This window comes from Anguilla anguilla, chromosome 15 (genome assembly GCF_013347855.1).
Source record: "Anguilla anguilla isolate fAngAng1 chromosome 15, fAngAng1.pri, whole genome shotgun sequence".
Lineage (NCBI taxonomy): Eukaryota > Metazoa > Chordata > Actinopteri > Anguilliformes > Anguillidae > Anguilla > Anguilla anguilla.
Genome location: NC_049215.1, coordinates 10,722,680 through 10,748,557, shown reverse-complemented (window position 1 = coordinate 10,748,557; position 25,878 = coordinate 10,722,680). Strand labels below are relative to the sequence as shown.

Here is a 25,878-nt window from a genome sequence, read left to right as displayed (position 1 = left end):
TTTCGGTACTCGTCCCGTTACCCGGTACTGTCAAATCATGATGACGATCATAAAATCAAATCTTAGGAAATTAATCGCGTCAGTAATTTGTCTGGCAATTGCTCGGTAAAACAGCGGACTGCTGCATGGTAATTTAAACAAGTTTTACGTGATTGGCCACTGCAGCGTGAAGTTGGGTTGCGTTCAGGCAAAAGTCGATTCTGGTTCAACTTTCTTGCCATAGGCAGCTGCGTTTTTTTCGGTACCCCATCCAGTCCCCACTGCCGCAGCCTGAACGCACAACCCCCATTCAAATGAATGGGAAGACTGCCGTTTTGCCGCATTGCCTGATCTGGTGTGAATGCAGCCCAACCATAACAAATCAGTGCGTGACGTCATGATCACTCGTCTATATTTTTATACGGTCTATGGTTAATGGCTAACATGACTCCCTAAAATTGAGAACTGCGTGGTAAATTTGTTTCTAACAAATATGTTTCTAATCTTAACACCAGCGATTACATTATTATCACCGTCATGTTTTTTTAAACATTTGCAAGCAAGCGGATCACAGGATTGGTTTGGCCTTTGTGATAGAGTCGCAATGAAGTCCCGCCCACACCGGAGGGGAAAACAATTCATCACGTGAAGGTGCCTCCTTGTCACTTTCGTCTGCTAGCAAACAACATAAAAATACCTAAAAGCTGGTGTGTGGTGGGATGCATTGCCAACTGGGTAAAGAACCCAGAACTAAGTTTTTATAAGCTGCCGAACCGAAAAACCTATTCTATTATTGTGGCGCCGATTGTTTTCCCCTCCGGTGGGCGTGGTTTTCAGAGTATGACGCGTTGCGCTCTGCTCTATTGGATCATTCTTCATGAATTATTCATTAAATTCCTAGATTCATCTTAGGAAACAAATATTGGCCGACAGAAACAAACAGGTCGGACCGTCGGGCGGTTTCGGCTTGCATTAACACTAGTTTTTTAAAAGTAGTTTCATATAAAATATATCTTTCCAACTTCAGCTACAGTGATAGCTAAGTTTGGAGAGGAGAAAAACAGCTATTTAGAATTATTTGCAAATAGATAGTCTAATACGTATTTTCAGTGGGGTGATACTACTACGGAACGAAGTGAAAAAAGCCTACTACTAAATACAGCGATCAATACGATGGAAAACTCAAGATCCAAGAAATGTGGTGGTAGGCACTGTATTTCAATGATGTGGTTTCAATACATGACATTAGACAGTGCTAGCTGCATGCACTGAAGAAAAGCTAGACTATCGAACAGTAATCTCTATACATTTGCAGGTTCTTTTTGTGATTTTTTTACTTCGGCGAAGTTTCTTATTTACCTTGGGCATGGTTTTTCAACGTGGGTGAGTAAAACAAATACACACTCCTTTATATTGAATACATTTATTGCAAGCAAGGTTCTGACACGTGTTTTTAACGTATTTATTTTTGTTTGAAATGTCCACTGTTAAACAGTTGTCTATTGAAGGAAATAGGTAGGCTATGACCGTTTTAGCTTTCTTCAGCAATTTATAAACAACACACGCACGTCAAACAAGGTTTCCGATGTAAAGCTAACATTCTCATATTTTCCTGTCTTATTGCTTCTTAAGATATTTTGACATTATATCTGTTATACTATACAATAAAAGCTGCAGCATCAGATGTTTTCACATGGAAATCACTCATCGGTGGTTCTTTTCCCCATTGGCTTTCAAACAGCTCAGTTGGCCAATTAACAAAGAACATTCTTTCTGCCAGTACGCATTCTGTGTTTGTCGTGGCCTGGCTACATTTTGGTCGCCTTTACACTGCCAGGTAAAAATGACCCAATTCCGATTTTTTGCTCACATTTGGCACAGATCGGATAAGTATTATGGACGTGTAAGCAGGAAAAAGGCACATGGAATCAGATATTCTCAGATCCTCCGGCCTCAATCATATGCGGAAATAATATCTGATATGAATCGGATATCTGTCAATGCGACTGTCATCTAAGCGGACATATCGGATATTCTCGGTCATTGCGATTCGCACGTCATTGAACAAGCGACGATTTTATACTTTTACGCATTTTAATGATGTACGATGTTACTTTCACATGCACAACTGGCTACTCTCCGCTGAAATAAAACGGCGAAAGTAAAATAGAGGACGACGGCTGAATCCAGTGGACACCTGCCGAGGTTACCTGTCTTTTAAGCCTTTGGGGCGAAGAGTTGGTGCAGGCTAAAATAAATGGTTTGTACCGAAACAAATCCGTTTATGAAGAAATTTCAGTCACGATAGGAGAAGCGAGGATTTAAACGCTCGTGGCTACAGTGTCAGCGCAAAATCAAGACCTTAAAATCGAAATACAAGTAGCCTCGGTCAAAGACCAAAACAGCAAGAGTGGCAGTGGTCGTGCTACATGTCCCTTCTACGACCAAATGGAAGTCATTTTAGGTGACAAACCAAGCTGCCGACCAACTGAGATACTAGATAGTTATCGACAAGAAGCAAGCATCGTCAGTGACAGTGGACGGGGAAGACACGGAGTGTGATAACATTACTGGTAAGGAAGAACTAAAGTTATTGCTGACATTAGCTAAATTAGCTGGCATATTATCTAGACTAACGTTTAGCCATCGCCAAATTGGAAAAAAGTGATGTGATATTATCAATAACGTCAGTGTTAGCCTATTTGTTTAGAAACAAGGATGTACTGGTGTTATTTTCTACAGTCTCTGGGTGTTACCAGCTAGCTAGCTAGCCTAGCTATCATCATTACTAAGCATGATGACATCTCATACCTAACCGAACGTGGCTGGGTAACGTAAAGCAATTTCTAATTTGGTGATGGCTACAATAGTAAGTAATATGCTACGGAAATTCAACAGGCTATATTACAAATTTGTTTTTGTTATTATAGCCTGTATAGTTCAATAATGTTAGTCCTACTTGTTGAGGGTCATTTTGAATATCTTTAGTTCATATCAGTCACTTTTTATGTTACAAGACAACATTTGCCTTTAACCAGATGAGCTTCCTGACACACCAGAGACCACCTCATCTAGTGAGACAACCGCCTCATCCAGTGTGAGCACCAAAGAGGCGACTTCAAGGGCCTGAACACCAACACCTGGCACACACCAACAGGAGCGTAGTGGAACCGGTAAGATTTCAAAATGTTGTAGTAGTCATTGTTCTTCAGAAAATATTATGTCCTTTTTACAAATAGTTATTTCAGTCGTTCAAGGTATTGTACATCCTTTCACACAAAATTGTTAATAGAACAAGACAGCTAGAATGATAGGGGTGCACAGTAAAGTAATCCATAAACAAAAGTAATAAAGTAAATCATAAGCAAATTGCTCACTATGTATAGAAATTAATTATGTCTTTCTACAGGTGCATCTACAACACGCAGGAAGCGGAAAAACAAAATGGAATCCACAGTGGAGGTGTTTGGCCAGAAGATTAAAGAATCCCTCTCCCAGATGGATGACACCAAGCTTCAGCTTAAATTGCAATCAGCCCAGCACGCCCATGAGTTAAGGATGATGACCCTGTTTACACAGTTCCTTGCAGGAAGACGATCTCACCAACCTGAGATGCCACTCCTTCACCTGGGCCATACCACCCAGTCAAGCTCATACCCGGATCATGTCCACCCTCCTCTGTTTGGTCAAGATTATGCCCGCGCTCCACCCTTTCACCAGGATCATGTCCGCCCTCCACCCTTTCACCAGGATCACACACTCCCCATTCCAAATGATGCCCACCCTCTTCCTCCCTTTTACCAGGATTATGCTTCTGCTGGTCCCTCTCACCATTCACACCCTCCATTCATTCAAGAGGATCATACACACCTCCTTCCTCCCTTTCACCATGATACCCAACCTTCACCCTCTCACCAGGCCCACATCCACTCTCAGCCAATCATTCCTGCCCAGCCAAAGCCAAGCAGCCCCCAGCCGCCATTTGAGGATGACTAGTCCAATTATACTGATAACAAGATGATAGGTATAATCACCCCCCCCCCCCGCCCCCATTTTTTCACCTGCCTAATTCAATATTGTTCAGGATTAATATTCAGGCAGTAGTTTATGTTGGCTACATTTAAGGTGAGCCCTGTTTTCTCATGTTAACATTGTACTGTTGTACACCTTGTAGGTATGGGTGGGCGATATGACCTCTATCACCTTTAAAAAAAATTTTTTTAATTAATATTCAGGCAATTTAAAGTTCAGAATAGCCTAGATTTTTTACATTAAGTGGGAACACTGGAAGGTGTTAGTGGCCTACATGCATTTGAGTTTTCTCCTGTTAACTAGAGGAGTTATCTTAGCCTAGTCTTCTTGTCGGGTGTTTATACAACAGTCTTGAATCAAACCCAGGAAACTGCAAGCACAAAGCATGCACCCTAGTGTTTGTGCTTCTTGTGTTGCTTTTCAGTTAGTTTTTTGTATTCGTCATGGGTTCAAGATCTGTTCCATTCAAGTCATTGAATACAGTTTAAATAAATAAATATTCAGCATGAAGAATGTGGACTTGACTTTATTATTATACAATTAATGCACTTTCAGTTCATTGTACACCACAATGCAAAAAATAGTAACGTTACTGTACTCAGCAAAAATCCTATATACTGTGTCTAAATAAAATGCTTCAAATATAAAACTATAAACTGGCATTTACGTTTGCCAACGCCATTACATTTTTAGCCTACAGTAGCCTATATACGATTACTTGTGCCACCATATTTCAGTGCTGTTCAGCAAAATGTTGGGCCAGTGCCTCCCTGATTCTTAATGGTTGGGTGTCTGCAACACCCAACGGGAAAACGGCCTCTGCTGGTATGTCAGGAGGTCCAGCTGCATTGAGATCCTCACTGTATGCCTCGCATATATTATGTAGAGTGATTGTAGGGACCAATGATAAGTCTACATCGAGACATTTTGCCAGGCACCTCCATCGACCCTTTAATTGACCGAATGCACACCACCGACATTCTAGCCCCGCTTAACCTCTGTGCTCTGGGGTCATGAAAATATCAGAAAATATATAATTACAGCTCTCATACTGAAGAGAAATATGTGATCATGGCATGACTATGCAAATCCAGGTTAAGGTTTTCAGTTATATAATTGTACGTCAATAGCAATGATCCATACTGTATTTGTATATCATGTCTAGGGTTGCAAAGGGTCGGAATATTTCTGGTAAATTTCCGGAAATTTTGTAAGGGAAGTTAAGCTCGGGAATTTTTGGAATTTTGCATAATTTAGATATAAAAATCCCAAAATCTCTTTCGCTGTGTCCACCACCATCTTGATCCTCTCTGATTCTATTTCACTAGCACAATTGATCACCATCGCTATAAATGCTAAGAACCTTCTTCTATCCATATACATCATTTCTCTGTCACATCTCACTTGATCTTTTCCTTCTGTTTCAGTTCTATCCTGTTCCTTCCTCACAGCTCCCGTTTCTGCCCTCACTCTCTTCGTTGCTTCTGCATATGTTATTTTATTCTGCACTCTTGTTCTTTCCACCTCGCTTTCCCTCTTCCTTCTTTCGCACTGCTTTGCTCCTGCCTCATGATTTCCCCCACAGTGAAAACATATTGCCTGGTCTTTAGACATTGTGCAATCCTCATTCGGACATCCATCTTTCCCACACCTTCTACACCTGTGATCCCTTTTCCTTCAAACTGCTGCCACGTGTTCATAATCCTGACACCAGTAACACCTCAGTGGAACCCTTTCATATGCCCTCACCCTGTAACTAACATAGTCTAAATAAATCCTCTCCGGTAGTTCTCCTTCAAATTCTCACAATATTGAGCCACTTTCTTGTTCTTTACCCTCCCGATAACTTTTCATTCGCCTCGCCCCCAATTCTCCCTCCACCTCCAAGAAACAGTCAGCATAGCGATACCGGGACCCCACTGATCACCCCTTTCCATAGCACCCTTTACCTCATTAAAAAACAGACAACTTTTGTCAAACCAAATATTTTAGCTTTAAGTGCTTTATCCCTCCATCTTTTTGACTGGCACTCAATGCTTATAATTCCCCCCCGGTTACCCTCACTGCCCTAACTTCCCTAATCTCCTTCTTCACTAATCTCCCTATTTCATGGACGTCATTAAAAACAGCATTTGCTTCCCATCCAGACCCGGGCTTAACATCCACCTTCATTCCTACTACAAATTTCTCATCCTTATTTTCATTTTCTATTAAAGCAATAGCTTGGATGAATATTTCGGTCTCGTTTGCGGCCATTGCAAATAGCGGAAGTGCCGGCTGAATGTTTACTTCATAGATCTAAATCTATGGTTTACTTCCGCTTCGGGAACCAAACCGTCGTGTACGCATGCGGGTTGTTTCAAGTGCTAAGCAAGTGTAAACACAGGTATTGGATATGGGTCACTTTTAAAAGTAGATGAAAGCAGGTGGTCAAAAAATCGGATATAGGCAAAAAATCCGAACTGGGCATCAAGACCTGCAGTGTAAATGCGACCTTTAAGTGGCCGATAAAACTGCAAATGTGCTATACAGCTTCTCTTTGGATTGGAAGATAGCCAGTTCACTTATATTGTGCATTTGTCCCAGTCAAGCACATTACTGAAACATTTTAAAGAATAGCAAAGTAGGCGGGTGGAATCAGGTCATCTGGGACACTCTTTGGTAGAATTACCAGGAGACCATCAAAAAAGCTGGTTACTCACTCCAATGATGTTTTTATAAGTAGTCACGGATCTCTGCAATATTTCTGTTTTTAAATTATGTTGTAAAGTATACTTGTTTAGAAACTACAGACCTTCAAACACACCAAGACCCCTTCTCTCACGTTGATGACATGTTCAGGTAAAATGGGACAGGTGGTAAGGTAAAGGTAAATTTTCAGTTCAAATATTTTTTTTATTTGAACATAGTACATAGTACAATTGAACATAGTAAATCATACCTTATAGAAGGGCTGACCAGAGTAAAATAGGGAATCAGGTGTTGTATGAATACAAAAATAATTACAATTAACAGCATGCATCTACTTATACCAAACTGTAAAAAATCTAGAAAATGTATCTAGAGGCCCATGTAATGTTTTTTATGAATACAAACACTGCCCAATATAAGAAACCATTTCATACTCATTTTAATGTGAAATTAACATGACAAATCACTGATTTATGTGCCGGACATCAAAAGACACCATTCAGCAATATTGACCTAGGCTACTAAACTGTTCAATTAGTGAACAGAGCTAGCATGAACGAATAAACTCTGATCAACTGTTATCTATAACAGCTTATTCATGTTATATTCAACTGCATTCCCTATCTAACTATACTCCCTCTCTCCTATGTGTGTGTGTGTGTGTGAGAGAGAGAGTGAGTGTGTGTGCGCACGACCATGTTAGTGTGTCCCCCAGGTACAGACACACACACACACACACACACACACACACACACACACGGGTGATACAGAGCATCTTAGTCCCTACTCCCTAGATTCATATTGTTAACCTTAACCTGTGTGACAGTGCTTGTGTGGGAGCATAGCCTACATTAGCCTAGGTTTCATGGGGGTTGTGGGGAGTATTGTGTATCTGTGCGAGGCAAAATGTGTGACCAGGTCAAGATAATACAAGAAAATGCCTATAATAACAGGGTATTACAGCATAACTGATCAAATCGCAATCTTATTGCAACTATTAACACTTAAAAGGTGTCGCAATTTAGCTGAAATGTTTGTACCATTTTACCAAACACCTTTTGGTAAAATGGGACAGTGCTTCAAATGCTTATTCACGAAAAAACAATGTGTATTCAGACTTCATAAAGACTTTATAAAACACTTCATCATAATACAGCTCTGCAGATTGTTAAATAGTCTGTTTTTGGGTTAGCACCCTTATTATGCAAAAGTGAAATTCGATATGTCACAGCGCTTACCGAGCAATTGGCCTGACCTGACGTCCTTCAAGGTTTTGCCACACACTTCCTGGTTACTACAGCCCAATCAAAACGATTGTTTTATGTTAAGTAGTGTTGTAGCAACAATTGAAAGACGTTTTCAGTGATTGGCTGCTAATATTTAAAGAGCACAGTGCCTCAAAGCTTATATGTCCCACTTTACCTGATGTCCGAATTTACCTGACATAACCTAAATATTTAAGAAAACAGCAGGTGTATCTGAAGCCGAAATGAAACGCATGCACTTACATATAATTGTTTTAACTGTGAAATATTTGATGCATTTGTCGTGCAGGGAGACCGTATGTGGAATTTTGCAGTCGCTGTGTTTCTGGTGGAGTTGTACGGTAACAGCCTACTGCTGACTGCCGTATACGGACTAGTAGTGGCGGGCTCTGTCCTGCTGCTAGGAGCCATTATTGGTGACTGGGTGGACAAAAACCCCAGGCTTAAAGGTTTGTAAGGCTTAATGTCCCTTTCATACACACCCTGTAATTACACTTGAATTATGATTAAAAGTACACTCCTGTGTTTATTATCATTTGAATGGTTTTAGTTATTAAATAATCTTACGTTGTACATGCCCTTATAAATTCGTTGTAACTGACATGTCACTATGGGGGCCCCTGTGTGCCACCTTCTCAAATAGTAAAATCTACGTTCACATAATTAAATGGACACAAATAAATATAGTTAAATTATTTATATATATTTTCTCTGAACTTAATTTGTTATATTTAGTATTTTGCTCACAAATCACAGATTTATTATTTTATTTTTTGTATTTATTAATTTAACCACTTTTTAAACTATTCATTACGTCAAATACATTTATTCATTGTATTTCAATTTAGTATTTTCCTCCTTCTATTTCCTGTTTTCTTGCTCCAATATTATATTTGAGAATGTGGCACATTCGGGCCACGATATTATAATGAGGTGACGGGGTCTAGAAGGTGGCACACAGGAGCCCCCATAGTCGCAGGGGTTATTTTTCCTTATATGCACTTAACTGTCTCTTTTTGGACCTTTCTATGTTTTTATGGTTTTTCTGTTTTTGTACAGTTGCACAAACCTCATTGATCGTCCAGAACTGTTCTGTGATTCTCTGTGGAATTCTGTTTATGGTGGTTTTCCGATTTAAGACACCGCTCAAAGAACTCTTCGATGGGTGGTTGCTTGTGAGTACTATACTTAATATTATTATGTGTGTATTTATTTATTTTACAGATAACTTGTTGGAACGTGATTAAATTAGTTAGGAGTGAAGCATTAACAACTTATATGAACTAAGACTGGACAGGCTGCACAGTTTAGACCAGCGTTTTTCAAAAGCGGGTGCCGTGAGATTCTTCCAGGGGTCCCCTCAAGATTTGAGTTAGCCTTTGTTAAAAATGAAAAAGTTATGATAAGACTCAGATTTCAATTTATAATGGAAAATTTGTAAGCAGCGCCGTCCCTATGCTTTTGGGGATTATTATTGTTACATATTTCATTAGTTGGTCAAATAATACTTTGAATGCTTTGTCAGTGCAATAAATTATTTGTGTAAGCATAATGACATAGCCATGTATTATGACAGTGTAATACCCATAAGGATAATTACATGGATGTAATTCTATCTACATCTATTTTAATATAGGTCTTCCCTACATTGTCTTAAGTAAATTAAGTACTGCCACTGTTAATTGGCTACTTAATTTGATGGCAACAATTGCTGTTTGTATACTAGCTAGCAAGCTGACTTGGTCTATAGATCAACTCATGTGCTGTGCTTGCTGTACAAACGTCATGGATAATTGAAAGCTCATTGTCTGTACTTCAGTTTTAACTATTTTATTATTATACAGTAGTTTAACTATTTCCAAAATCAATTATAATTGTACCTGTATTGGTATAAAAGAAAAATAGTTTGACCAGTATCGTATCTGGACAAAGAAAAATCCCAGCTCTAGATTTAAAACAGCATCTGTGGGTGTTCTCCTCACACTGTTGAATGCTTCTTCAAAATATACACTTCACAGAGTCTGATGCAATTGGATTTATTGCAGGTGATTCAAAAGATTACATGCAAGAACCCGGGCTGATCTGCGCATATCAAATACAAACAAGCACTCCACAAGACACTCACAAAGACAAACAAAACACACTGAAATCCCCTGTGGCCGAACACTTCCTTTTATCCTATTTTGTTAGCTCCTCCTGTTGTGGAGCTTAAACTTGGTACTTCCCACATGCTTACATCATTTTACTTGACTCTTTCCCATACACCATTGTTTCTCACTTTCTGCCTAGATTTTACACCATTATTTCCAAGCCCCCTTTCTTTCTTAAAAATGAGTTTTCATCTCCCCTTTCTTACATGAGACAGGTATTCACCTCATCTAGCCCCTGCTGGTTCTATTATTCATAACATGGTCTGTTTGAAAGGCCCAGTTTACATTATAGGAGACTGTGCTTACATTGTGTGAAGATTTCTACTGGTTGTATATACTTTGACCATGGTCTGGCCGCTCTTAACTCTACAAATGATAAGTAATTTTAATGATATGATCCATCATAGTGGTGATGGCTGTGAGCTTACATGCACCTCCTTTCCACACATCCAATACTGAAAGCGAAATTTCCTGCCTAAAATCAACCAGATTTATTTTGTCATCACCACGACCGCTCTGCCTCATACAAAATACATTGGCAAAGTCATTGTGTTACTATCACATAATATTGGATATTTATGTGTCCATACCGCAAAATGTTGAGTACACAATCATATATCTATATCGTGAATGTGGGCATGCTTAATGTAACAAAGCAGAGAACAACAGTGACTAAATTGTTTTTGGTTACTTTAATACCGCTTTTTAAAGTGATCATACCTTTCATCTGTGCTTGTTCATCGTCCTTCAATTTTTCTGACGTGTCTCCACACCAGAGGGGTTTGGGGTTTCGATATTTTTTCCTTCGGTTGAAAACGATATTTAATGATGATTGAGGTTTCAAGGGGGCCCCTCTGATTGGCTGACCGACCTCCCTATGACCAATTAAATAACTAAAAAGGCTTTGATTAATACCACTATGAATTTGGGAGACACACTGATATTTTCTTTTAATCGATCTGTCAAAGACGGTAAAAGGTGTTGAAAACTGTGTACGTCATTTTGCGGTGCTGCGGAAATGGAAATTATTTACAGGGGTGCCTTGGGCCTGAAAGGTTTGGGAACCATCGGTTTATAAAATGGAAATTAAAATGTATGCTATCCTGCTGTATAAAAATTCAAGTCATTGTAACTGCACTATTTTTGAGGGAGGTTTTCCACTAGAAATAAGATAATGAATCAAATGAACTGGCTGACATCGGGCTTGAAGGGAGCCAGCCAAGCCAAACTTGACACTAAACAGCATGAAAGAGTTGAAAGGAATATATTCTTTGCAGCTGTTTTGAAGATGCATTCTGTTTAAAATATTTTTATTGGAAGCATTTGTGCAAAAATCTTGACCTTTATACAGGATAGAGAACTGCTTCAATTTTTACATTATTTTACAAAAATAGCATAAAATAAACAGGAGAGAGAGAAAAGGAAGACAAAGAGACAGGAAAAAGGGGGAATGTACCCGTCAAACCACCCATCCACCCGCCCGCCCAGCACTACTTGTAACTTTTGAGTTTGTGTTCAATTTGGATGTTGTTCCAGAAAGGAAATAAATGGTGACCATATTTTTAAAAACTGTTTCAATTTATCTTTCAAGATAAATCTAATTCTCTCTATGTGTAATGTGTCGGTTAATTCTGTTATCCACAGCTTCACTGGAGGAACTTCATCTTTTTTCCAGAATTTAAGTATATAAGTATTTATTAAGTATTTTAGTTTTTTTGCTGCTATTAGCCCGTAGGAGACAAGGTGTTGTTCAGATGCAGTCAATTTTCTAAGTGCCTCCGCATTTCCCAATATAATCAGTTTTGAATCTGGCTCCAGTGAGATTTTCAGTATATTGGAGAGGATGCAGAATACTCTGGTCCAAAAGCTTTCTATTTTGGGGCAAAGTACAAAGCTGTGTGTTAAAGTGGCTTCTTGAAGCTGACATTTGTTGCAGAGAGGGGAAACATTGGAGAATATTTTATGCAGTTTAGATTTTGAATATTAAAACCTGTGCAGCACTTTAAACTGTATCAGGCAGTGTCTGGCATTTATAGAGCAAGTATGAATATATTGTAGGCTTTCATCCCATAAATCATCTGAGATTTGTTGACCCAACTCATCCTCCCATGCATACTTGGGTACACGCCGGGTACAAGAGTCCAAAGTGATGTACCCGCAGGATCAGATGTCGTGGTGGAGCGTTGTCGTCTGGTCGTGTTCTCAGCGCCCTGTGTGCTCGGTCAAGCAGAGGCTTCTCGTCCAGTGCGAGTGTATCTTTGAGTAGTTTAGTTGTAAACTCCCGTGTTCTACACCTTCCTTCACTCCGGCTATTCTCAAGTTTTGACGCTTTGAACGTTCCTCCAGATATAGACAGTTTTCTGATAATTTTGACACCAAGCCGGAGATGCGCTCCACTTCGACTTTCAACTCGTCCGTAGCGTCGGAGCTAGCTGTAGCCGCTACCTCTAGCTCTTGGATGGTCTCGCTGTGGGCGAGTGAGGTTGCCTGAATAGTTTCCAGCTTACGGTTGATATCGGTTTCCAATCGTAGAATTTCCTCTCTCAGGGCCGCGGTTACCTCTTCAATGCGAGTCTGTTTTCCGGCTTCACTGCAGAAAGTTCTAGGCGAGGGGTTTTAATGGCCTGTAGAACTTGCATTTGGTTTGCATTCTCTTTGCAGGAATGTCTCTCGGGCGAGTCCGGGGCTTCTGTGTGGCCTTCCTCTCCATCTTTTTTTCGGTTTTGGTTTGGGTGGCATTATGGACTGTTTTCCATTAACGTTTGTGTTGTTGATATTTCGGTATTTCCGCGTGTGATGGTGTAGTGGTAAGCGGTTTTGCTCTGTTGTTAGCGCAATTTGTTCGAAAAAATGCAGAGCTACTTAAACTGCATCTCTCCATCTCGCCATCTTGAAGATGCATTCTGTCAGTACTGCACTCATGAGGAAATATTTCAGAACATAAAACATTTGCTTATTTGTGTAGTTTTTGTTGTTGTTGTTGTTGTTGTAATATACACTGAATATCTCGGGTAACAAGCTGCAATGAGACACATTACTTGGCCATAAATGGAGAGTAAAAGTGTGGAGCCTGTACTCAAACGCAGGACCTGTACTCAAAAACAGGGCTTGTACTCAAATGCAGGACCTGTACTCAAACACAGGATCTGTACTCAAACACAGAACGTGTACTCAAACACGGGGCCTGTACTCAAACACAGAACGTGTACTCAAACACAGGGCTTGTACTCAAATGCAGGAGCTGTACTCAAACACAGGGCTTGTACTCAAACACAGGACCTGTACTCAAACAGCTGTCTTTTCAGGTTTCTCACAAACGTCCTTTTCTTTACGATTGACAGACTTCCTGTTACATCATGGTCATCACCATCGCCAACATCGCAAACCTGGCGAGCACGGCCACCTCCATCGCCATTCAGAGAGACTGGATCGTAGTGGTGGCAGGGGAGGACCGGAGCAAGCTGGCAGGTAAGGGGTCGCCATGGAAACCCATCCGAGTGTAGAGGTCCTTTATGTCTGCAGCACACCTGGTGTGAACTCCACAGGAAATGTTTCTGTTATTTTACCTTTTATAACTCCTCTCATAGCTCAGGTAATGGGGAGCCATAAAATGCAATAATACTACAAAACACGCACGCCATCATTTTTATAGAATGCATTTATCATTCATGAAGTACAACGGTGTCAGTTTCTTGACCTGGATATGGACTTGTACACAAATTGAATGCACTGCAATATATTGCATATATGGAATTATTGCAAAATATTTTAAATATATGTAACAGCAAATATATATGGGCATATACTATATTAGTCATTTGAGTATTTACCCATGTAATGTTATATATTTGGATAAGATAGGACAATTTTTTTCTGATCTTGATGATGTTTTATATCAGTATGTTGCGGTGTATTCAATTTCCGTAAGTGCTGTAATATTTTCTTAATGATGCGTAAGTAAACTTGCCTGTAGTTCTTATTTTTTAAGGAATATTTTTTTCCCACACTGCTTTTCATACTGGACAGGCACAGTGATCATTGATACTACAATAAGCAGCACAAATGGGACCTAGACCATCCTGGAAGTACAATGAATTAGCCTTCCCTTATATCACATGTATTTACATGTATGCGTTCTCCATCTCCTGCGAACAGGCTGGCATTTAACAGTGTCTCGGTCTCTCTGACAGACATGAACGCCACGGTGAGGATCATCGACCAGCTGACCAACATCCTGGCGCCCATGCTGGTGGGCCAGATCATGGCCTTCGGCTCCCACTTCATCGGCTGTGGCTTCATCTCGGGCTGGAACCTCTGCTCCATGTGCCTGGAGTACTGCCTGCTCTGGAAGGTGTACCAGAAGACCCCCGCCCTGGCCGTCAAGGCCGGCCAGAAGGCCGAGGCCCAGGAGCTGGTCCAGCTCAACGGCCAGAAAGGTGCACCACCCAAGCTCCGTAAACCAGTGACCAGAGATAAGAAGAAAGCTTGCGTGCGTTGGTTATCTGTGTGCTTGATTACACGGCCTCAGTGTGTCTCTGTAACGCCTTTCTCTTGTTGATTTCAGACCCAGAGGACGGCGAGAAGCCGGGCGAAGGCTCCCAGCTGATGACCGAGGTGGAGCAGGCGACGGCGGGTTCGCGGGAAGAGGCCGGGGGGCGCTGCCACCAGCTGACCGAGCCCTTCCGCACCGTCCGGGACGGCTGGGTGGCCTACTACCGGCAGCCCATCTTCTTGGCGGGCATGGGCCTGGCCTTCCTGTACATGACCGTGCTTGGATTCGACTGCATCACCACGGGCTACGCCTACACGCAGGGCGTGAACGGCTCGGTGCTCAGCCTGCTGATGGGCGCCTCGGCCGTGTCGGGGATCTGCGGCACGGTGGCCTTCACGTGGTTCAGGAAGAGGTGCGGCCTGATCCGGACGGGCTTCCTCTCGGGCGCGGCCCAGCTCTCCTGCCTCCTGCTCTGCATCCTGTCCGTCTTCGCGCCCGGGAGCCCCTTCGACCTCAGCGTCTCGCCCTTCCACGAAGTCGTCAGCCAACTGATGGGGGGGGACGGTTCCCTGGCCGAGGGGCACTCGACCCTGCCGGGCGCCCTCTCCACCAACGCCACCAACGCCACCACCGCCCCCACCGCCCCCACCTCCACCGCCGCTAACTACTGGTCCGTGGGCCTCCTTTTCTCCGGGGTCATTGCTGCTAGAGTCGGTAAGCGTCAAAGACCGCCGACCCTGACGGTGGACAACCGCACGACCTGCTGGCTTCCCTCGTTAATCTGCGCTTAATCGATCAGTTAATCGGCTGGTTACACAGCTGACGAACACACAACTCCGCAGACTCTTTCCTGTGAAGGTACTGGGAAAAGGAACTTTATGATTGTATGTGGTGGTGGCGTTCAAGGGGTCGAAAAAAAGGTGTTTATGGGTTAAGTGCCTCACTCTGAGCCTCGTGTTTTGACATAGTGTGTCAAAATCTGCTGCCCATGGCATACATTACCGCTGTTATTAACCTTGTCTGTCCTTATCTTCTGATGGCTTATGGCTAGCCATGAGTGTTTAGTACTATAATAATTGTCTCTTATCACTCATAATTATGAGGTGATAAATATTTATCCATGGAAACTGTCGTACTTAATTTGTCCTTGTGTTCCAGGTCTTTGGTCCTTCGACTTAAGCGTGACTCAGCTAATCCAGGAAAACGTGATCGAGTCTGAGAGAGGCATCATTAACGGCGTCCAGAACTCCATGAACTACCTCCTGGACCTGCTGCACTTCATCATGGTCATCCTGGCGCCCAACCCGGAGGCTTTCGGCCTGCTCGTCATTCTCTCCGTCTCATTTGTCGCCATGGGTCACATGATGTACTTCAGGTTCGCCTACAAGAGCTTGGGAAGCCGGCTCTTCCTGTGCTGCTCGCCTGACCCCAAAAATAGGAAGGAGGACGCCCCGCTTCCCCCGGCGGTGTAACTCCGTACCAGGGCATTGCCTCTTGCGTTCCTATCTCTTGTGTACCCACGAGTTCCTGCCAAGATCTGATATCATAGCTCATATTGTGTTAGCGTGCTTTTGCTTGTATGGCTACCGAGCTACATTTAACCTTGCACGCTTTGTTGGGTCAGTGTACACCGCACTGTCCTTTAGCCTGTAGGGCTGTATCACACAGTACAGGTGAAGCAAGCGTCTCTCTTGGGCGCTGATAGCCGGCTGGCCTTGATGCCGTGTTGGGGGGGGGGGGGGGAAACCCGGTTTTTACACACAATTTTTTTTCTGTCAGTCTCTTCCCTTTGGCCTTTGAGTACTGAGTTAAACTTTGTACTGTAGTCAATAGGGGCTTGGAAGCTTCAAATGGAGGAGAAAAATCCTAACTAGATAGTAAAGCCTTGTACAGTAAAAAAAAAAGTTCATGAAGCTTGAGTGATCTATGGTTAAAGGTACTTAGCGTAAAATGTACTCTGTAAGAGTTGATTTAAGGAATCATGCTTTGTATCTTCAATCTTCCTGACCCCGTTTTTGATTGTAATATATACATGATAAACCAGTGTGCCATTTTTAAATTGGTTCTTAGAAGCCCTTAACATGAAACGATTTTAAATGACAACAATCCTACTTTTGATTATATTTCAATCACTGTATGTTCTATCAAAACAAACTCCATTTAACATGGGTGCAATATGACCAAAGCTGAAGTTTTCATTCAAACGTAACGGTTGGTTCTCTGCACGTGTGCAGTTCTTACCTGCCTGATGTACTGTAAGTGACAGTCTTGTACAGGGCCGTTCTGTGGCACTGTGTTACATAGTTAATTAAATCTATGGCCTCTTCATGGCACACTTTCCCCCACGTCATGCTTCTGTTGCTATGGGATTTAAAATGGTGACCCTGAGGGAATAAGTAGCTTCCTGCAGCACACTGAGGTCACAACAAAGTCACCTGTTACCCAGGAACAGATCAACACAGTGCATGTGTCCTGAAGTTAACCTTGCTCTTTCAGAGGCTGTGGGTAGCTTAGCTTAGCTTAGCGGAATCCTTAACAGACTACTGACTATACAAAGACAGAGCTGGAACTCAGTCTCTGACCCATTCTTGATATTCTAATATGCATTTATGAGTTTAGTTGAGTTTGGCTCATTCCAGAACCTAACACCGCTAACACTTTTGTCACTAATAGTGTTTGCTTGCTGCACATGCACATTTGCTTGACAGTCGTACATACTGCCTGAAAATCTGCATTGTATCTTTGGTGAGGTGCGCCATTTTCTGAATAAAAAGCTACAGGTGGTGCCAGCCGGCATCACAGGGAGTAAACGGGAAATATGCCTCAGGCACATGCCATGGGCGGGTAGGGAAGGTGTTATCAACATGGTGGGAGTTAAAGAATCACTGTGTAGACCTGAGCCGATTTCTGCACTAAAGCCACTCAAATCAGATGCCTTGTTTTGTTCCCCGAGAAATATCTGGCAAGTGTAGGAACCTCATTATGTTGGCTGGTAGAAAAGAGCACCAAATGTACAAATCTTTCAGCACAATGTGCCTTTTGGTGCTCCAGACACGTTTGTTTTTATATGTATGTATGTAACAAATTATATATATATTTCCTATTTGTCTTTTAAAATGTTTTTATGCTTTTGTGTACTTATTTTGTTTCCTTTGAAATGTTTTTTTTTTTTTTTTACATATTATCTTAAACTGTGAAATTAAACAGAACAAGAGGCAATACTTTGGCAGGAACTATAAAATGACATTATATCAAAGGTAGTTTTGTACATTTTAAATAGTTTTTTCCTTGAAACAGTTATATATAAATATATACATATACATAATAATTTTATACTGAGCATTCATTTGCATGATTTTTATATGTTAAGTTCTATGAGCAGGCTTTTGTTAATTGTGTTAAGGTTAATTGTGGCAATCGGGCCTCCTTAACGATGGCAGAGTTGCAGTTGGGTCATTAGTTATTCTGTGTGCGCCATGGGGCGTGTTCTTCAAAATAAACCACATAATTCAGCCAGTCTGTGCGTCGGTGTGTGAATGCGTCCTTTCTGTTGGGGGCGGGGGGCACTTCTTCCCCTCTGGCTTTTGTCCAGCTGTGTGTTTCAAGGGCACTTGAAGGTCATGTTCTTACACCGAGCCAGATGGCAGTTTGCTGAGGCCCTGCTCTGAAACCCGACTTTCCGGCTCGGCTCGCTGTTATCTCGTGGGAGAGTAACAAATCGACCCGGTTTGGCCCAGTGGCGAGGGCGAAGGATCTCGTACGCTGACCTCCGTGCACGTGACGCGATTCTCTGACGTTAACGGTCAGGTGGGGTTGCGCCAGAGCGGATCTAGAAACATTTCGAAAAAAAATTTTTTTTGTAAATCATACGGATTATGAAATGTCCTCATTCGGAAAATGACAGAGGGCAAGAGCGGTTAGAGGAAAAGGCCAATGTCTACTTGACAACAGCATTGCTGACACAGTGCACGAAAAAGATAAGCAACTCTTTCGCAACAGCTCAGCTGCTTTTTATAGAAGCTCCAAGATGTAGACTTGGGTGAGAAGATTGGAAGTCATGCGGTATGAGTGAGCCCTTCCATTTAATCTTTAAACACTGCTTCTCATTTCATATCAACAGCTGACCTGTAGCCATTCATAAAAATACTCATAAAGATTCATTCACGGTATGTCTCCTGCTACCATAAAGCAGTTTACAGAATTGCTCCCATTAATCTAACATTTAGCATCTCTCAAAGATACGGATCAATTACATTTTACACATGGCTGCAATCCACATTACATTACATTACATTTATTTGGCAGACGCTTTTATCCAAAGCGACGTACAAAAAGTGCATTTCATGGTCATAGACAACTGCTTAACACAGGTTCAGTAAGGTACAATATTTATTTTGTACAGCTATTTCTAGCCAAGAACACAGTTTAGTTCACACAGTGAACACTATTCAGACCTAACCTCTGCAAAGCCAACTAGGCAGAAGAATAAGCTACAGTATTAGGACAAATAAAAATTACCAAAAAGTGCTGGGATGGGGCAACATGTAACAAGTGTCATGAAAAAAAGGGGGGGGGGGGGATTTAGAGTGAAATATACAGCGTGGTGGTGGTTAGTCTAGGTATAGTCTGAAGAGATGAGTCTTCAGGCCACGGCGGTAGTGAGGGGGAGGTTCGGAGAGGGACGGGGAGTTCGTTCCACCACTGGGGAGCTAGGGTGGAGAAGCTCTGTGATTCCTTTGGGCGGGTGGGAGGGGTTACAAGGCGCCCTGCTGCCGCAGAGCAGAGTGGTCGAGCAGGCACGTAGAATTGAGTCATGTCCTGCAAGTAGATGGGGGCTGTCCTGTTGGCAGCAGTGTAGACAAGGGTCAGGGCATGCTTTAAACTGGGAAGCTTTAACTGTTTCTCAAACTCTGGAGAGACGGGGTCCCATTTGGGTATGAGAACAACTCACAAGTGTAAGATTTTAAATGTTTCTTTACGTTTTTTAATTTTTATATTCAGAAATCTTTTTGTATATTCAGGAATGTATCAGTGACTCTTATCCACAGTGACCTTACATGGCTTATTCTTTTTTTTTACATACCATGCATTTATACAGCCGGATATTTACTGAAGTAATTGTGGTAATTCAGTTGATGCAATCAAGTAATTCAGTTGATGCACCTTGTTCAAAAGTACATCAACACTGCCTCACCTGAGATTAAAACCTTTGAACTGAGTTACGAGCCCAGTTCCCTGAGCAGACTGCTACACCACCACTCGCGTGATATAGAAATTCTGAATCCATGAAAGACCAGATTTCTCTGGTAATGTAACTATTTTTCATAATCACTAATTCTGCTTTTTTTTTTTTTTTAGCTAAACATAAAAATGCACAAGCTACAACATATCTCATGCCCAGTACAATGAATCTGACTGCAATGTCAGAGATAGCAGTCTGTCTACAATTAACATCTGTCCTTAACTTTTACTTACAAATAAATGCCAGGTGTTTCTCTACCAATTCAAGTTAGGAAAGTTAGTTTTACTGATTGCTAAACTTGTTAAACTGTGTTTGTGAAAAAAAAGCAATTCTTGTTTTTAACTGTTCTTAAGTTGTTCAAAGTGACAAATGTTGATTTAATCAGTTTATGTACATGATCACATGACTTAGGAGGATTTAGGTCTTAAAACTGAACAGGTGCGGAAGCTAACAAAATCTACAGATCATTTTTAATCAATGAAAGCAAAACAAAAGAAATTCAAATTATTTAGTTTCAGACACTTTCTAGCACATATACCCTTTACATCAGTTGATCATTGACTGACTCTCTTTTTAACTGATATATTTCACAGATTAGCCAAAAAAATGTTTTTTAATTTCATCCAAAAAAAGTCATTAAAAATTTATATTATTAAATTTTCATAGTGGAAAACCTGGTTATTGTTTGATCCATAATGCTGACCTTTAAACATGACACTTGAAAATGTCAATTCATGCAAACACTTTGAGATTTTACCTTCAAACACAGTTCTGCTTTCTTAACATATGCGTACAAAGGCAAGATTAGAAGTTTCCATGTTGTTCTTGTCATTCTTTAGCTGTAGTCTGAAGGTGAAAACAGAAACCACTGTGTACACAAAACAGTTTTGCAGTCTTCTGAGGCAATCCTGTAAGAACTTTACATAAAAGAACACATTAATACCCTTGTAATGCTTTTAATGTCTTTAACCCTAGATTAGAATAGCTTCGGATTCATTTCAAGCACATACAAAGGAGAACAGTACGACTTGTTTTTGCATGTTTCTAAATGTCTTTCTTCCTAAAAAGTCCTTCCAAAAAACTCCAAGTATAAAACAGTTCCTGAATTTCCCAGCTAATACATGTTAGTGCAACATTTGAGTGCATGGGTGAGCCCCTTGGTCTTTGTTTGTAGGACCTTGCCAGAGCGACTGTGACCAGCTGTCCTGCAGGGACCCCGCCCAATCGGCGATCGTGTTGAGCAGGGGGGGTGGGATTCAGTCGGCTGGCAGGGTACTATGTTTCTTCGCTCTCTCTGGTGACCCCTGCTGGTCAACCAGGCACCCAGGTCAGTTCGCTAAAGCTACACGTGAAGCATCTTCTGACTGGGGAAAGCTTGGCCCGTGGGCTGCAGTGTGGCCACCCCACCAAACACAGCGTTTCGGACCTCATAAACCGTACAAATGTTCCCAAGCACAGGGCGAGAGGGTGTGCGGTCATCGCCATAAGCCCGTGGGGCTTGGCTTTCCCAGCACAGTAAGCCTGAAGGTCAGTGAAGTTCACAGAGTTTTATGCTTTATGGACAATACTGGGTTTTATGACAGCAATTTGACAGAGCATCCAAAATGATTAGCTTGAGATAGAGCTGTAACTGTCAGAGCAGACGTTACACAGTGGCCTGTGTTGTTGTACAGAATAAAAGAGCAGTTGCCCTAGTTTTTTGCACTGTCCCAGATTTGTCATTTGGTTGAGGAGGGAGGGGTGGGGGTGGGGGGGGGGGGTCGTCTTGGTATGCATAAGTTCCTGTCTGGCAAAAATTATTACATTACTGTACATTACATTACATTACAGGCATTTAACAGGCATTTTCCAGAGCAACTTACACAAATTTTATTTACATAGCATTTACATTGCATCCATTTATACAGCTGGATATATATTGCCTGAAGCAATGCAGGTTAAGTAACTTGCTCAAGGGTACAACTGCAGTGTCCTACCCGAACATTGAACCTGTGGCCTTTAGGTTACAAGACCAGTTACTTAGAACTGAATTCAATGGATTCTTTCTTTGGATACCTGTCTACATTTGTAATTGTTACTGACAAAGAACTACGCCAGGCAGAGGTAGAACACTATATATATATATATATATATATGTATATTAGAAAGAATAAAAAATGAGCCATAATATTTCACTTAATATGATAATGTAATGTCAAAATAATCTTTTATTCTTAAGTGGCATATTGTTTAAAATATTGCTTATTTTATTTTTTACTGAATGTGTCGTGTATTGTAGGTTTCAGCATAATAGAATCTTTGGTCCTTGAGTTTAATACCAGAGACTCACCTTGCTACAGGGGACAAAAATGAATTGCCAGGTTATAGGAAGATATTGAAAGCATATTGGGTACAGGAATCACCTTGATCTAGTGACAAACAACCACAAGAAAGAGTCATTCCTACAAATGCTGTTTAAATATTCTGTCTCTAACAATAACTCACTCCATTTCAAAGAGTGATTTTTGGTTCAGTCAAAATGCATAACAAACAGCTAAATGTTTAGCATTAAACTAGCTTTGACAGAGAGCACTTTACCCTGAAAGAGTAAATGTTTTTTATCCCTTGTGGCTTAAAACACTTTCAGGATTGAATTAACATTAAGCAGTTCACTGTGTACCCAGTGAATGTAGGAAATGATAGGCATCATTGATCCTATCCCAGCAGGAATCAAGGGTCAGTCCACTATCGATTTTTCCCTATAGTCAATATGCCACTTTAAATTATCTGTAAATCTGTAAATACTTACATCTTTCAAAGCTTTAGTTAACTTTCTGGAGTTTTTATATATTACTGCTTTACAGTGGTGAGTATCAAGGGATCCAAAGGAATATAGTTTAAAGTAAGAACACACAGTTCAGGATATTCCAAAGCAGCATATGAAGTGGTGTCATCAGGGGGTGCACTTCAAGAAACTTCAACATCCTCCATCACACATGAAAACTGCCTGGCCCAATAAAAAAAAAAAAAAAACATACACTAAACTGATTAAAAAAAACTCCAGAGTGAACTATCCCTTCAATTAATATATATCCCACCAAGTATACAATCTTGCCTCCCGCTTGTCTCTATATGGCATCCAATATAAATAATATAAACATCACAGCCACAAGCTGTTTGAAGGTCAGACAGTGCAGCTATGTTCACCAGCTGCAGAGAATTAAATCCAGTCAAAAACATACCATTTATAAGCATGTATTTTACTGTATTAAAACTACCATGGAAAACACCACTACTTTTTAATTCTATTTTTTTTTAAACCAATACCAATACTCTCTACTCCTACATTAAATCTCATAATTCGTCTGAGTATATTACAACAGCAAAGTTACCTCGATGTCTTGCTTTCTGAAGAACGCAACTGGGGAACTTTCACAAATGCAATAATGGCTTACCATTTTAACCCTCCTGTTCTGTTCATTTTTTAGGTACAGCAAAAATGTTCCCAGTGATATAAACATACAGGGGGGGGTTTGCAAATACATGAAATGAACCATTTTCATTTAGAATGTTGATTACACTAATTAAGGCCAGTAGAAGAAGTTTCATACTGAAAAAATAATTTTAAGTATTTTTCCTAGATTTTCAAACTTTAAAAAGGGTCAATTTGACCCGCAACATAACAGGAGGGTTAAGGAACACAAATGATTAACCGTACTGGTTAATTGTTTGAATGGAAAACAGAAATATTTTTTCATCCAACCTTTACTTAAATGCATGTCACAGGTTTATTGAATCTTAATGATGGAAGACACGATGTAGAGAAGGTGTGATTTAGGTTGTCCTTGTGTGGAAGAACTGTTTGGGAGAACGCCAAATATGAATTCCAAAACAACTAGACCCAGCAGCAGGACTGATGTTAGCAAACAGATGAAGCCTGTTGATATGGTTTCTCTTTGTTACCGTAACATACACAACAAGAGTATATTCATTGTAAAAGGGTTAGGCAAACAATCAAGATTTTGCATAAACGTCAAGTCAGTGACAAAAATGTAACAAAACATCTGAATACTGCAAATTATTACTGTTGTGTAACAACAAAGAATTATATTTATGTAATAAATATAAGTACCTCCCAGGCAGGTGCTGTGCTGCCAGGTGGATCATATTGACTACACCAACAGGCCTCTTTTATTCATGCTGGACAGACACAAACATTATCTCACAAAAAATCTCTGAACTCAATAACTGCAAAGCGTTAAAGCAATTACAACATGTCACAAAGCAACCCTCTGGTAAGTTGGAAAATCAGCAAAGAATGAAGCTCAAAAATCATACATTACCTTGATGAGAATAGTCAGTGAATTCTTAAAGTGTAACCGCGCCATCTACTGAGCAAGAATGAACCTGCAGGGGAGAGGGACGGAAACGCAAGCAACTGAATCATCACTTCACCCATTTGCATCAGATACGGATCTTAGATACCATCAGTCCAGTGAGACTACGTGACTTAATTACAAAAAAGTGGCTTATCTGATTGAGGACGATGACAAGTTATGTTATTGCTGTGTATTTAGGCATTTAGGCTGTGCACATTCCTGTACACATATACCCCAATGCATGAACCTTTACAAAAGAAAACAAGGCAGGTCAGTTTTATAAGAACCATTTTCATAATCTTAGGTGTTATCCATTTGCTCCTATCAATGATGACAACAGCCTTATAATTGGACAGCTGGGAGAGAGGGTTGAGAAATCCCATTCCAGTCAATGTGGAATGCTACACCACAGCCCAACCAGTAGAGGCGGTTGTAGGATCACGTCACATACAATGTGGTCCGTAGGTTTGATGAATATTAGGGGAGCCGTCCAAACACGCTCAACCTTGATTGGTGCCAGGAAAGTTTGAGAGATTCCTGCTACAAGCATCTTACATTCTCAGGCATAAACCCAAAGATTTCACTCAATTACCCAGTAGTGTTATAACAGTAGAACAATTCATTTCTCTATGCGGGCTGCGTGAAAGTGAGTTACGTGGGATGTCGCTGGGCCAGTTCCACATATTCGGATATCTGCTCCAGTTCTTTTGACAATCTGTGGTCTAGATGGCTTAAACCATCGAGATATACAAGAACTAAATACAGCTTCCACTTACCGGTGTACAGTAAGTGCAAAGACTGTTGCGGGTACAAAACCTGTTGCCTTCCGCTTTCAGTCCAGTTCGGGAGCTGGTGTCATTTGTATTGACCCCGTTTTTGAAACAACGCTAAACATGTGTAACTATGCGGTTCTTCACATAGCATCTGGGTTGGACAGTTTTACCAGATTATTAGCCTGCAGCCTAAAGCACTGTAATCTAAACAGCTAAAGCAAGTGAACTGCAGAAAGCTAGTTAGCAAGGAGAAATTCATTTAGCTAAGTGCGAACAGCTACAAAAGAGTGGAAGAGTATAACTGTACGTACAGATGTTCAAAACAATGTAGGCCTACCGAAGTTTAAATCATGTGATAGGGGTTTACCGGAAGCGAAAAGAAACAGGTTTTGTACCGGCAACAGTATTTACGCTGACACCGTTTCCGATGATTCCTATGAGAGCTGCTCATTGGCGCCATAGACATGCATATTTAATTACACAGGTAAGCGCACCTTCAGCAAAGCTAAGCATGTGAAGTAAGCCTGTGCTGTGTAAATGGGGGATATCAGACTTTTGAAGGCAAAATAAAACTTCCCTGTTGGTATTCTTAAACTCTATGAATGAATGTTACATTTCATATGAAAAGCAGATTGTAAACATATGTAATAGATTATGTACATATTAATAAATATTTCCCAATACTTCTGGAAGGAAACAGCCATTGTTTCACAAACTGCTACATATAATGAAAAACTAAAATAAAAAATGGACCGCTGACGTTTTCTTTGGTAGTTCAGTGACGTTGGTTTTCTATACTGAATTCATGGGCAGCAATTGCTCTTTTGCCCTCAACAGTAGAGGCTGTTTCTCGTAACTTCGTAGGCTTCACCGCCTGCCTTGTGCACTCTACGATC

General features: G+C 41.0%; 1 protein-coding gene and 1 long non-coding RNA gene across 3 annotated transcripts; one reads left to right on the top strand and one right to left on the bottom strand.

Annotated features, from left to right (window-relative positions):
• Positions 1–700: 700 nt before the first annotated feature.
• On the top strand, positions 701–18,126 carry LOC118214571 (solute carrier family 40 member 1-like). 2 transcript variants are annotated; one of them, XM_035394648.1, is made up of 8 exons: positions 709–1,183; positions 1,295–1,362; positions 8,257–8,416; positions 9,027–9,142; positions 13,459–13,585; positions 14,308–14,553; positions 14,682–15,323; positions 15,768–18,126. In XM_035394648.1, the coding sequence occupies exons 1-8, from the start codon at positions 1,153–1,155 to the stop codon at positions 16,079–16,081; spliced, it is 1,704 nt and encodes a 567-aa protein (XP_035250539.1). In that variant the 5' UTR covers positions 709–1,152; the 3' UTR covers positions 16,082–18,126. The 2 variants fall into 2 exon arrangements, with proteins under 2 accessions (XP_035250540.1, XP_035250539.1); XM_035394649.1 differs by lacking the exons at positions 8,257–8,416; positions 9,027–9,142 and having other exon boundaries at positions 701–1,183.
• A 5,836-nt stretch (positions 18,127–23,962) lies between these two features.
• Positions 23,963–25,336, bottom strand: LOC118214572. The gene is made up of 3 exons (XR_004762646.1): positions 24,986–25,336; positions 24,174–24,237; positions 23,963–24,030 (listed from the first exon to the last, which is right to left on the bottom strand). It is a non-coding gene; the product is annotated as an uncharacterized LOC118214572 (long non-coding RNA).
• Positions 25,337–25,878: the final 542 nt, after the last annotated feature.